Source organism: Varanus komodoensis, unplaced genomic scaffold (assembly GCF_004798865.1).
Source record: "Varanus komodoensis strain SLA01 unplaced genomic scaffold, ASM479886v1 scaffold12, whole genome shotgun sequence".
Taxonomy (NCBI): Eukaryota; Metazoa; Chordata; class Lepidosauria; order Squamata; family Varanidae; genus Varanus; species Varanus komodoensis.
Genome location: NW_025335349.1, coordinates 25,787,457 through 25,800,771, shown reverse-complemented (window position 1 = coordinate 25,800,771; position 13,315 = coordinate 25,787,457). Strand labels below are relative to the sequence as shown.

General features: G+C 39.8%; 1 protein-coding gene across 4 annotated transcripts in view; it reads left to right on the top strand.

Annotated features, from left to right (window-relative positions):
* Nucleotides 1-13,057, top strand: part of ACVR1B (activin A receptor type 1B) — a 60,893-nt gene extending 47,836 nt beyond the window's left edge. For 3 of the 4 annotated variants that reach the window (XM_044422001.1, XM_044422000.1, XM_044421999.1), the window contains exons 5-9: nt 982-1,149; nt 1,992-2,148; nt 3,907-4,031; nt 7,602-7,732; nt 9,115-13,057. In XM_044422001.1, the coding sequence (XP_044277936.1) occupies nt 982-1,149; nt 1,992-2,148; nt 3,907-4,031; nt 7,602-7,732; nt 9,115-9,240 (707 nt within the window). In that variant the 3' untranslated portion in view covers nt 9,241-13,057. The remainder of the gene's footprint in view (nt 1-981; nt 1,150-1,991; nt 2,149-3,906; nt 4,032-7,601; nt 7,733-9,114) is intronic. The other variant, XR_006413892.1, reaches the window with a different exon arrangement.
* Nucleotides 13,058-13,315: the final 258 nt, after the last annotated feature.

Here is a 13,315-nt window from a genome sequence, read left to right as displayed (position 1 = left end):
ATTGACCATTCTGTGTTAGTTTAGCTGTTTTCCAGTATTGAGAAACAGTTCCTGCTATATAGACTTGCTTTTGTACATCTCATAAAAAATTGATAATCTCATCAAGAAACAGTGTTAACGGCTGTTCTCATTAGTACCTTGTAAGAGTATTTATTGTCTGATGATGCTAAGACTTGCAATTAATCTGTCAAGCCAGACAAATATAGCATGCAAGTAAATACAATGCAGAGTGTTTGTTTTTGGTCCGCAGGGACAGTCTCATAATCGTACCACAGTAAAGTACTTCAGTCTGGAAATGTTGTTCACAGTGCAGGAATACACTAATACCATATGAGATGGAGAAACCACTGCACACACCCACACATTGACTTCTCTTGGCAGCTGGGTCAGATAACACCAGGGATCTGTTCTTAAACCTCATCTTTCAAGAATCATTACCCAATTGACTTCTAAGTCAGGCCAGGCAACTTACTGCCTTTTGCAGAGCCCAAGGCAATTAGCAGTGACTGGGAACACTGCTGGTATTGCTCTCTTTATGTTGGGATGTGTTCTGGGACCAATCCCTCTGGCATATCTTAACCATAGGATATCCCCCAATACTGGTATGCTGCTAACAGCATTTCCAGTTTGCCTCATGTCCTTGGGGCATATTTGGCAACAGATGTACTCTGGCAGTTAACATCTTTTTGAGAAGTGAAGGGGAACCATTGCCAGGTCAGAACTCTATAAAGTTCCTACATTTTTGAGTGTCTGGCAGCATTAAACTGAACCACAAAAATAACCCTGAAGTAGTGGCATTTGTTATATTAAATTCCAGTATAAATGGCTGTACAAATCGAAGTTGTAAGCAAATGGAAATTTTTCAGTGGTACTTCCCTTGCTACTTACAATACCTGTTCTTAAATGAATTTTGGAACAAAAGTATGGCTGTAGCTCTCTTTCCAATCTAATGCATTTTCCCCTGATTTGTCTTGTAAACAGATAATGGTACTTGGACCCAATTGTGGCTGGTCTCTGATTACCATGAGCATGGCTCTCTTTTTGATTACCTTAACCGATACACTGTAGCAATTGAAGGAATGATTAAATTGGCTCTTTCTGCTGCCAGTGGACTGGCACATCTACATATGGAAATTGTGGGGACCCAAGGTAAGAAGCAGAAGTATGCTAGATATAAATTTTGCAGTGGTCAGTTAGAAAATGAAAAAACAAAAAACCTTTGACAGTGATTGATGCACTTGGGCTGATAAAGAAGATGTAATTCATTCTTAAGGTGAAAGCAGAAATGAGGTTTAAGGAGCCTGGTAAAGAGAGTAATAGAATTTAGGCAAAACTGGGTGAAGGAAAGGATACCTGCTCTGAAGGCAAATAAGGTGACCATAGTGTGGAAGCTAAGCAAATCTGGCGCCATCCTGAGCTTAGAGGGGAGACCATCTGAGAATCACATGTAACCGTCTTGAGTTCCACAGTGGGGGAAAGGTGGGATAAATAAAGCATGCAAGTCCTGACATACTAAGTTACAGTTCAGCTGCTTAGGAGCAAGCATCAGGAGTACCCATGGTTCAAGGCCCTATTTAGTAAACCAGTGTTAAACTATAGCTCCCCATATTTGAAATAACTAGGAAGTATAGATTAAATTAACCAGGATCAGCATGAAGAAGTGGGGAGGGGGAAGCAGGTGGTCTTAGACTTTACCCCTAGCTGCTAAAGTGTGGTTTAACAAGCTGGAAAATACGCACCCAAATTGGACCAGTATCTGAAGTAGAATAGCAAAGAAGCATTTCAGCTCATGCTGTTGTTAAAGAAGGTGCAATGAATTTGATAAAAGACCCCTTGTTTCCTTCAGATTTATCAACTTGACACTTTGAAACTGATTGAGCTTAGTGGAAGTTTTGGTGCTGCTCCTTCCTTTCGGCTTTATTCCTGAAAAGTAGTTACTGGCAAATACACAAAATGCAATGATGGACTTGTCTTTCATTGTGCTTTGTTAGGAAAACCTGGTATTGCACACCGGGACTTGAAATCTAAGAACATACTGGTGAAGAAGAATGGAACATGTGCCATAGCAGATTTGGGTCTGGCTGTTCGCCATGACTCTGTTACTGATACAATTGACATTGCACCCAATCAAAGGGTTGGAACCAAACGGTAAGGCAATATCACCTTAACAGGTTGTAAGTATTGATGTTTTGTGTGGACAAAGTCATGTCTGGATATGGTTGCAAATGCTTGCTTTATACTGCCCTTTTTCCTTTCAAGCTGCTTGACTCTCTAATCTTCAGATTGGCATTCTAGCTGTTACCAGATGCTTACCATCTGCTAACTCTTGCTGGTTATCTGTGTGCAACATTAGAGTTGGGTGTTTAATATGCCATAATATATGGACACATATTTTTAAAGCATTAACTTGTATGTAACAACAAAAATACATTCTGATCTTCAACAGGTTTGATAATGTTAATAAAAAATAAATAATCAGTTGACTGCTATTGCAAAACATTTTTAAAATGTGGCAAATATTCTATACATTTAAACACTCAAAAGTTTTACCATTAACCTTTGATCATCTGGCTTTAACAATATTTAGATATCTAGGAAAAGGATTCAACAACTGCTTCTTTGTTCTATTTGCATGAGTCAGCATTTGCATTGAGCTTTAAATTCCTAATTTTGTTTTAAAATAAAATGCTTACATTATTTTGACTTTTTCTGAAAATGATTTTCAACATGTTGGTCATTTTTCTATCTGAATATATGTTGGATTATACATTTAAAGTCTCACTTGCAGCAGAACCCCATGTGTTTTACTTCAGATAGGGGTCTTTGTTCTATAAATAGCTGCAGCCAGGCTATATGGCAAGACAGATAGAGTCATGGACAATCCTAGGTAAACACCTTTGCCACAGATGACTGGTTGTGCTCCTAATAGCCTGTGATTATAGTAGTGGCAAGTTTGGGTCTGGCAAGGAGATGCGCCACCACTGCTGCTAAGTTAAATTTCTATACTGCCACTTAGCCATAAAAGGTTCTCAGGGCAGTTTACAAGATGCATTAATACAATATACAAGAAACAATAAAATACAGTATGAAACAAGGTACAAGAATCCAAAACAAAACAAGATCAGATCAGCTACATAAGGCAATAAATACAACATCTTACAAAATTTGTAAATTTCTAAAGCAGTAACAGCAATACAGTGGAATTGAAATGAAACGAGTTTGTTATCATGTAGTCTAAAACCACAAACTACAAACCATCCAGCCAACAGCGAACATCGCAAGCCTAACCAGGCAACTAATGGTGGAAGGTCTTCAGGGAAATGGGCCACTGTGAGGGGAGCAGCTGTCTTGGAGTAGTCACCCACAAGCGGCCACAGCTGCCATGCTGCTGTGTTGCTCTGCCCTCGCTTTGTCAGCGCTCTGTCAAGTCAGTCCCTGCCATGGATAGACCTGGGCTGCATCTCAGTGGATCATGGGACAAGGATTTCTCTGGCCAGCTGGTCAGGCAGACCAGTATACTACTAAGTTTGCCCCAACTGCTGTAGAGGTTTTGTTTTGGCATTTTTCCCTAGTGGATTTTCAGTAAGTTGCTGGACGTGGCTGTTCCCATCATTTGAACATTTTTAAAACAGGAGAATAATCACTACATTTAAAATTGAACGGTATTCCCTCAAAGATTTGGTTTAGTTGAATGAGTTTTTGTCCAGCGAACCCTGCCAAGAAAATGGTTGTTGAAGCTTACTTGCTGCAAGTAAGCTTCTAAACTGTAATAAGATACACTTACTAGTAATAGGTCTTATTCACAGTAAATGGCATGGATATGTCTACTTTATAGGTATGTATTTTATGTGTATCCTCAAATAGAACACGTAGTTGTTAATCTTGTTGTTTTTGTTTCTGATTCAGTTACATGGCCCCTGAAGTTCTTGATGAAACAATAAACATGAAGCATTTTGATTCTTTTAAATGTGCTGATATCTACGCCCTGGGCCTAGTCTATTGGGAAATCGCTCGCAGATGCAACTCGGGAGGTAATAGGTCTCTTTTTTTCCTGTCCACCTAGAAATTGACTTAAAATGTTTGAATATGGGAGTGTCATCCAAGTGCATAGAAACTTTGAAGAAGTAATTTGTGCTACAGTAAGCTAGAGGTGTAATGGAAGGAGCAGGGAGATTTGCTGCTTGCCTTGTTTGGAGAAGGAAGTGGTCTTGCTGATTCAGGAGATCGGTTTGTTTTCACTGAGTCAGCATTCTAATCAGACTCTCCCTAACAGGTTTGGTTGGGATTATTGGCATTTGTTCTGGTGGTGGAGTCTCTGTTCTGGAGGAGCTCTAAATAGTAGTTCCTGTTCTTTTGGATACACTGAATCATGAACATGAAGGCTTAATCAAAATCTCCTGACCTAATCTCTGTACTGCAAAATTTGTTCCAGAATCAGCTGTAATTTGCATATAATTTTGATGCAGTTTTTGTGTGTTCTTTGTTGCGGACTGAGGAAAATTGATAGTTGTTTTTTTTTTTTATTGAGTAGAAGTCAGTAGTAGAAAAGGTAATGGGGTACAAGGAATGCTGTGACTTAAGCTGAGCGAAAACATTGCACAAAAGCAACCCATTGAATGAAAAAATGTGGGAAAGGAGGGAGAAAAAGATGCACAAGAGATTTCAGAGGATAAGAAAATGACAGAACAAGCCGAGAAAACAAACATTAGAAAGTTAATTAGGTATATAGAGAACCAGTGGCAAAAACAGGATAATACTTTTTGTTTTTGTTTGAAAAATGAATGGTTGAAATAAGAATAGAAAGCAACATGTTAAGAATGATATAATCTTGAGAGGAATTCCAGAGTTTGAGTCCTGTAATGTAGGGAAATGATGGTGGAAGAAAAGGAAAAGCTGCTTTCATTAGATGCAGTGCATAGGAAAAACTCTGTAGCAAGGAAAATAATCTGCCTACAAATTTTACATGAAACAATAAACTATGTAATGAGATTATTCAGAGAATTAAAAAATATCATGCTTTCTCTGATATAAACCTTGTAAAGGGCTGAGACCAAAAGGAGAAAAAAATAAATAACTGAACAAGTGAAAGGATACTAGATCAGCTTTCAGCTGGGTTTCAGTTACTGGTATATGATAAAAGTAAAATAATTTGGAAGAAGAAAATAGGTTTTTTAAAAAAATAACAGAAGATTAAAGATTAAAAAAACTAGCAAGATTGAAACATGTAGTAAGTAGGTAAGATTGAACAAAGGAGATAAATTATTGTAAACTGTTAAGAGAGCTTCAGCTGTGGAGCCATTTAAAAATAAAAAGAAATTGATCAGTTAAAGGAAGATGGGAACAAGAAAGTGAAAACCAGACCAAAGTAGTAGATAAGAAAGAACAAGATCATTATAAAATACAGAAACAATACTACATCAAATAGAACAAACAAGATATTTAGTAATTTACTATGGAGAATGAGAAGATGATCCTGTGGCACCCAAAACATTCTCTGAAGAGCCGTAGGACAGTTCTTGTGCCAAGCTCTGAGGCTGGAGGCAGCACTGCAACATTGGAGTAGAAATTGGAGCTCTGACCCCCTTCCCGCAACCTCTTACCCCCACTGTAGAGAGCACCATGCTGGTTGCCCTCTGAAGTGGGGAGGATTTAAAGAAGTAGAATTTGAAGGATCATTTGGGGGACAGAGAGGAGACTTGAGAGGTCAGGACATGAACTGTTCTGAAGCCACTCCATTCTCTGGAGCTGCCCTACTGTGAGTTCCCAGGCAGACAGGCAGAAAAGCCTGTCTAGCACAGAAAGGCAGGAAAAGAGGAGGGTGGGGGGAGGGCTGCCCCTGGCCTGCATGGGACGCCTGCAGGCCTTTGAACCGGGGGGCTCACAGACATTCCGGTAAGATTGTACCTTACTGACTGCTCATCAAACAGCAGATGAAAATTTCGCCAACATCAAGGGCCTTCACAGTCCCACAAAAAGAGGGTGTTTAAAAGCTGAGTAAATAAAATCCTGACATCTTGATGATATAGAAGACTCCCACTGGGGCACTAATTTTAAAAATAGGGAATATTTATGCTGCAAGTACAATTTGGGTGGGTTTTTATACATGCATTTTTTAAAACCCAAGAAATACTGCAAGGAAAGACATTTTTCCCAGGGTAAAATAATTCCATGTGGGGTCAACAATGGGAGAATTGGTAAATTGCAAGGGAAGCAAACTAAAGGTTCCTAGAGATGTAGAGGGCCATTTGCAGCACTCCAGCTGTAGCATGCATCATCCCTCGTAATTATATTTGAAGATGGATGATGGGAGTTATAGGGTAAAGCACCTAGAGGAATAAAGGGTGTCCACTGCTGTTTTACAGGCAAGCAGAGCAATTAAATTATTTCCCTGGTTGACATTTGAAGAGGTACATATACCTTACAGGAAAAAAATACGTTTTCCCAATTTTTTCATGAATGGGAATGGGGGGATAATTTCTCCTAATCTAGAGGGGTATCTGTGCAGTTCTATGTAGAGTAGACACATTAAACTGAATGGAACAAGTCCCATTGCAATGGCTACTCTATGTAGGACTAACTTTGAATATCAAGATGTTAATAGTCTAAAAAATAATCTTAGTCTGCTGGGAACTGGCAGAGGGAGGGAGGACTCTGTTCCTCCTGCAGCAGCCTAACAGCCTGCAATATTCCAGTGCTGAGTGCAGAGGAAAGGACTTCTTCTCTGGGCTACCTTGCTTGTTTGGAAACTGGACTCAAAGTAGAGACAGAGCACCCCATCATGTTTCTATCAGCTTGTTCACTCACTTGCATGGAATTAATTGAGCTGGTTCACATGCCACAGTAAACCACCTAGGAATGAGCCACTAACCCACTGATAGTGCTAGTAGATGATTGGCCTCTGAGACAAGGGACAGGAAGGAAAGAAATCACAAGAAAAGAGATTGGGGGAGAGAAGAAATAATGAGGCTGGAGGCTGGTACATGAGTGGGGGAGAGAGAGAGAATGAGAGAAAGCGAAAACTCACAAAAGGGAAAGTCTGTGTGGATGGAAGAAGATTAGGCAGGCCAGGAAACCACTCTTTCCATTCTCCCTTCCCCTTCCGCCTCTCTGTTTCTCTCCTTGAAATTCCTGGTCTAGCTGGGCCTCCACAGTAGCCATAATGTGATTAGTCACATCTGCCCTGGGAACCATTTTGTGGCGGTGCCCACAGCTGTTTCTCAAAATGCCAAATGTTCTTAGAAATCCAAATAGACTTCTGAATTAACAACATGGTATGGAGATCAGAGTATTACACAAATAACAAAAGATGGTGGACATATTTATAAGCTAACCATAGCAGAGTAAGTGGGTACCGTCATGGCAGGATGGATAGACATGCTTAAGTTTGCACTGCAAGTATGTTTCCTCCCCTAACTTTTAGTTGAAATTTTTGGCGATACATACCAATGATTGCAGTAATATTTTAGAATAGTTCCATTTCATATTGTTTCCTGCCTCTCTTTGAAGGAATATGTTGGATTAAACAACACACAGCTACTGAATTGGTGGAAAACAATAATAGGTGAAATGACATTGTGGCTCTCTCCACCCCCACCTTTTAGGTATCCATGAAGAATATCAGCTCCCATACTATGATCTTGTGCCCTCTGACCCATCCATTGAAGAAATGCGTAAGGTTGTATGTGATCAGAAGCTGCGGCCTAACATTCCCAACTGGTGGCAGAGTTATGAGGTATAATTTGTCTTGAAGACTAAAGAAAGAAAACTACCTTGGGAATAGACAGTCCAGACAAAAAATATTTTAATATAGCAGTTGTCACATTAGCTAGGACAGGATTGTGCTAGTTCAGGATTGACATTAAACCATTCAGAGAGCTTTGGCTATTGACAGGCGTAGAACAATAATAAATAAAAATGTGTTCAGCAGCAGTTGATATATAAGGAACCCAGTTAAGAGGTCATATTTGAAGTGGATGCCTCCTCTTTGCACAACGTTTAATGTGGCAGTGGCTTTTTGTAGCTAAGTGAGCCAGTCTGTGCATGTTCTTTATGGCAACCCATAAATAATATAGCAGATAATAAACAAATGACTAACCCATAACCAAATGGACTATAGTGCAGTATAAAAGACTAATAGTGATAATAGTAGTAAATCTCATGCTAAGCATTTCTCTAGCACCTTTCCTATATATAAAGTTCCTTAGAATTCTTACCTTGATTACAGTTCTAACCACTTGTTTGATTCCATGTTTGGAGAAAACGAGAATGAAGAAAACCAAAACTTTGGAAAAGACAAAAATGTTTCAAAGTGTTAGAAATGGGCTGGTTAACCCTGTGAGATGTCAGTTTTTTTGTGGTTGTAAATGTCCACTTTCTGTTTCTTTAGACAATTAGCAATCACTGGGCATTATTTCCAGTGTTTTCTAGTCTAGAAGGGAGAGTAATCATGGTATAGTCATTTTCTGAACCAGCTCCTGATTTAGTGCACAATTTCATGTGCTCCTTTTGAAATATTTAGGAGGCACACTTATCTGAGATACAGACATCTGCAGGAGCACTTGCTAAACTCCCCAAAACGGAATATTGGAAGCTAAGGCTGATACCTTAACTAATGTGCCCCTTGATCATGTTACCATAATGTGCATTGTCACAAACTGCTTGCTTACAAATTACCCTTCATGCACCCATACTTGGTCTTCAAGGCCCAAATTCAGGTGGGGGAAATGGGGTGCTTGGAACCAGCAAAGATGCTTGATACTGGCTTTGTCTTGTATTGTCTTATGTGAGTGACCTATGCAGTTTGTTCCTTATCAGTAAACTTTGCTATTCCTAGGATTGCTCACATGTTGGAAGTGGACTTTCAATCTAGTGGATGAGCAAAAGCCACTTGATACAGGTGGCACATCCTGGTAAGGTCAGAGAAGCTGAAAATCACTGATCTGGTAGCAGAGAATGTCCTAATTTCTGGGTCACTTGTTTGTATTGGTAGATGCCTGCATACTGTGGATGAGCTGTCACAATATGAGCCATTAATTCTATGCGGACTGAAAGACACACTACATTTGACATGCTGTGGAGAAATCCCTGATGATGTTTCTCTCCTTGTGTTCATAGGCTTTGCGAGTAATGGGGAAAATGATGCGAGAGTGCTGGTATGCTAACGGGGCTGCACGCCTGACAGCCTTGCGTATCAAGAAAACTCTTTCTCAACTCAGTGTCCAGGAAGATGTGAAAATATAGCCTGCAAGTCCCACTTTGAGGAAATTGCACAAAAGCTGCCATGCTAGAATTGATATGTGGTGGAGAAGGCCTACCTCATATTTCTACACAGCCTGCTGCTATCAACTGGACAACTTGGCCTGCAGGTGGTTAGGTGAGGGGGGTGGACTTCATGGACATAGCTCTCTCCTTGGTTTTGGAGTGAAATGCATCTTTTTTAAATCTCCTCTAGGAGCATAAAGAGGGGCGTGTATAGAGAGATGCTAGCCACAGCTGAAACCTTTGTTTCTTTGATGAAGATCCCTGTAAAATTTACTGATGGGCTGGCTGGGAAAAGGCTTTGTGGCTTGGGAGAGGAAAAGACTTTCAATGAACAGAAAAACGGCATGGGGGCCCCCCCAAGGACTGTCATATATACCCAGCAGCCTTGAGTGCCCCCTTGTCTGTCCACGTGAAGCTCTTGGCCCTTTTCTAGCTTGACAGATCCTAAGCTAGCGCAGCCATTAGTGTTCAACAGCGTGTGCATGTGCAAAGGTACGTATCCCTCTGCCCCTTGGGTATGTATTGTGTCTGCTTGTGCTCCTGTGCATGTGAAAATGTAGAGTGCCCTCTTGTGACGTGCAGGTCCTGGTGCCCCCTTTGTTCCACTAGTTGATCATTAGCTAGCTATCGGCTCACTAGGAAGGGGTAGAGATCTGCCCTGCCAGTTGTTAGACCTAACAGGGCACCACACAAATTCTCTCACTGCCATCCTTCCCCTCTTTTTAAAGCAGGGAATGGGTTGTTTATTGCTTTCAAGTTCCCTATGTAGTACAGGCTAGCAGCAGTTGGCTACCAAGCAGAGCGATCTGCAGAAAGAATAAATCCGTGTTAGCTGAAATTGATGCTGGCCCTGGTCAGAGGAAGAAAGGCAAGAGAACGGCTGGAGAAATAGGCTGACCATATAGGAGCAGGGTCTTCCTGTTTTTCAAGGTGCCTTTGGCAGAACAGTCCTGGCATTTAAGTTTCTCTCAAGAGTGAAGCATATTTGGGAAATATACTTTCAGAGACTTCTGGTGGGATTCGTCCCTTAAGGAATGACAACTGTAAAAATGGATCTGTTTTTGACAGAAAGTGTGTATGTGTGTGTGTTTGCGCACGCATGTGTCCGTGTGCGCATGCACGCACGTTTATAAATATAGATAGATATGGTTGCCCATATTCTGGAAGTGGCAGTGTGTCACTTGGGGAGGGGTGGGGGAAAGTTGGGAAGGAATTAACTGCATGCATTTTGTTTCATTTAAATGATCAGGGTGTAGCAAGGCTGATTTGGCTGTTTCATGTGCTTTGGGAACAGCTTGAGACTGTATTAAGATGCAAATCATGCATTGAAAATTCCATTGTGTGTGGGTTGGGTGTTTGTGATAACTCCTGAAGCCATAACTTTTAACTGGAGTAGTTTGATTATTATTTTTAATTCTTACTTTAATGGGAGGGTCTGGATTTTAACTTTTTTTACTATTCTTTATAAGAGAAGTAAAACTGATAATTACCTCTCATTCTGTTTATAAAGAAATCACTGCAAAAAAACCTGAAAAAATGTACTCAGCTCAATTTTACACTGGAACTGTTTCTACTCAAACCGTGAGCCCTGACTTCCAAGAGGAGGCATTGTCTTCACTCTGAGAAAGGGCATTTTTTTAAAAATATAAAGCATTACGTGTTTGCTGTCTGTGGGTGTGAGTGTTTGTCAAATTGTCTGTCTCTCTTCCTCCCCTACCTCAGTCCTTTCTCTTGTTCTAAACTGTGTCAGTGTGTAACATTGAAAAGTTGTCGCATTGTGCATTGGAGTCAGTCTTGTGTACTCTTTTTCATTTGGAATAAGCTGTTACTTTCTCTAAGGCTATGTTTTGAAAATCTCAGGCGTTCTTATTCATGGAAGAAGATTTGGAGTTTGTGCTTCTGATTGTAAAACTTGCTTTCCTTTGTGATTTTTGTTCTGATCATTTCTGAGCCAGAGGCTACCACACATCTCCAGCAAAGGGGGCGGGGGCAGTTTACCAAAATCATCCCTACATCTCAGGTCTAAGATGAAAGGCACCTTGAATTTATCTAGAAGATGTATTCCTGTACAAGAGAAATGACAACTATTTAGTTGTCAGTATTGCTAGCTGAAGATAGTAATTAACGAAAGTTCAAAATTGGGGGTCAGATAATGGGAGATGTACATAATTCTATTGTTGAATCTCTCTTGGTTTAAAACAAACTTTGGGGAGCTATTTTCCATAAACCTTGGTGTGCATAATTTGGAGGGGTGAGAGAGTTGTAGTGGCTATGAAATTAACTTTATGCTGAAAGGCTGGTCCTTCTCTTAGAGACATTCCCCCAAGAGGTAAATAATTTTCTCCAGAATACAGGTCCTGTTTCTGCTGAACGCAGTACCTTTATGATGTTGTAATTTTAGGTACATATCCTAGAAGTAGAATCTCTTCAGTTCAGTGATACAAGCTTCCCTGTAAATTCAGTGTTAGAATCTAATTCATCACATTTAATGTCTTACAATAATTTGCTGCATGTACACACCAACATACGCATATCTATATAGATATGTAGACCCCATTCTCTCTTCCTTATGTTGAGCCAACTTAATATAACTGTTGTATCTTGAAGTCTAAAGGGGATAGACTGTATCATAATGTTGGCTGATAGACATATAATTTATATATCTGTCCATACATGTGATTGACCTTGGGGACAGGAATGATTTCTCTGTGTGTATTATATTTTCATAATGATTCCATCCCTTTAGCAGCAGAAATATAAGAGCAAATTTGCTCAATTCTAATCTGCAACCATATCAGAAGTAAGGCAATTAAATAAAGGGCATAAAATGCACTGTGGTATTTCATTTAAAGCATTTCTTTATTTTAACAAAAACCTGTCTAGTGACATGTGGCAGTCTTGCAATAGGTGCGAATTACAGTGTGCTGAAAAGAGGCAGATTTCTTTGCTTGCACCTCAGTGGGTCGAATAGAAAGCCTTATGTCAGATTCATGTGGCTGTTCTTCCTCAACACTCCTCTATGGTTAAAAAGAAGAATTTGTCAGTTCCCTTCATAGGTTGGACAGTGATAATTAAAAAAACAAAACAAACAACTAGACACAATTACACTACTTGCTTTGTGTGTGTTCTCTTAATATATGAAAAATAAGTGCAGGAAAGCAAGAAAAATTCATAATTGTGCAATGACCTGACAAGATCTTTTTAAAAGCTTAAAGGTGCATAAGAGAATAATGGGGAACAGTAACTTCCTCCAGTTAGCCGTAACATCCAGTGGTCTAACTAGCCCAGATCCATGGCAGTGACCGGATGGAATGCCAGTTCTTTAACTCAGCTGAGAAGCAACCAGCCATTCATCTTGCTTTCACATGAGATGTAGAAGAGTCCGGTAGTGTTCAGCTGCCAAATGGGAGAGTTTGTTTGCATTCCCCTTAATCTTTTTTAATTTTCGAAAGTAGAAGGTGTGGATTCTTGGTTGGTGCTATTAGATTCTTGTCTGGTAGGTGGCAGACTGGTTTCAGAATAGATCATTTTTGGTACTGTTGTCTGTCATCCCCACTCCCCGTTTTCCTCCTACCTGTCCTCCTACCCCTGACACCTACTTGACCTTTATATTTGTTTCAGGTTTTGTATGTTTTATTAGAAAAAGACTGTAAAATAGCCACTTAGACACTTTACCTCCTCAGTATGCAAATGTAAATATGTGTAATATAGGAAAGAAATCTTTTGTTTTAATATAAGAATGAGGCTGTCCAATTTTCTGTTGTACATTATTAAAAGTTTGTTTTTATTCATGTAAGCTCTGTGACTTTTCTGTTCTCATTCATTCTGGCTTATCTGTAATATCTGTATATTTGAATCTGGTTTATTTGAATTTTAGTTTCAGTGAAAGGAATAGTACAAGATCAACACACAACAAACATCTTTTGTGCTCCATGAGATTCACTACTCAAGTGCAAAACAAGATAGCCTAATGAAATTACAAACTGGCTTACAATGATCTTGTGCAGTGATGCAGTGATAAATCTGTTATGATTCTTGTAAGAAGTGCTTTGTG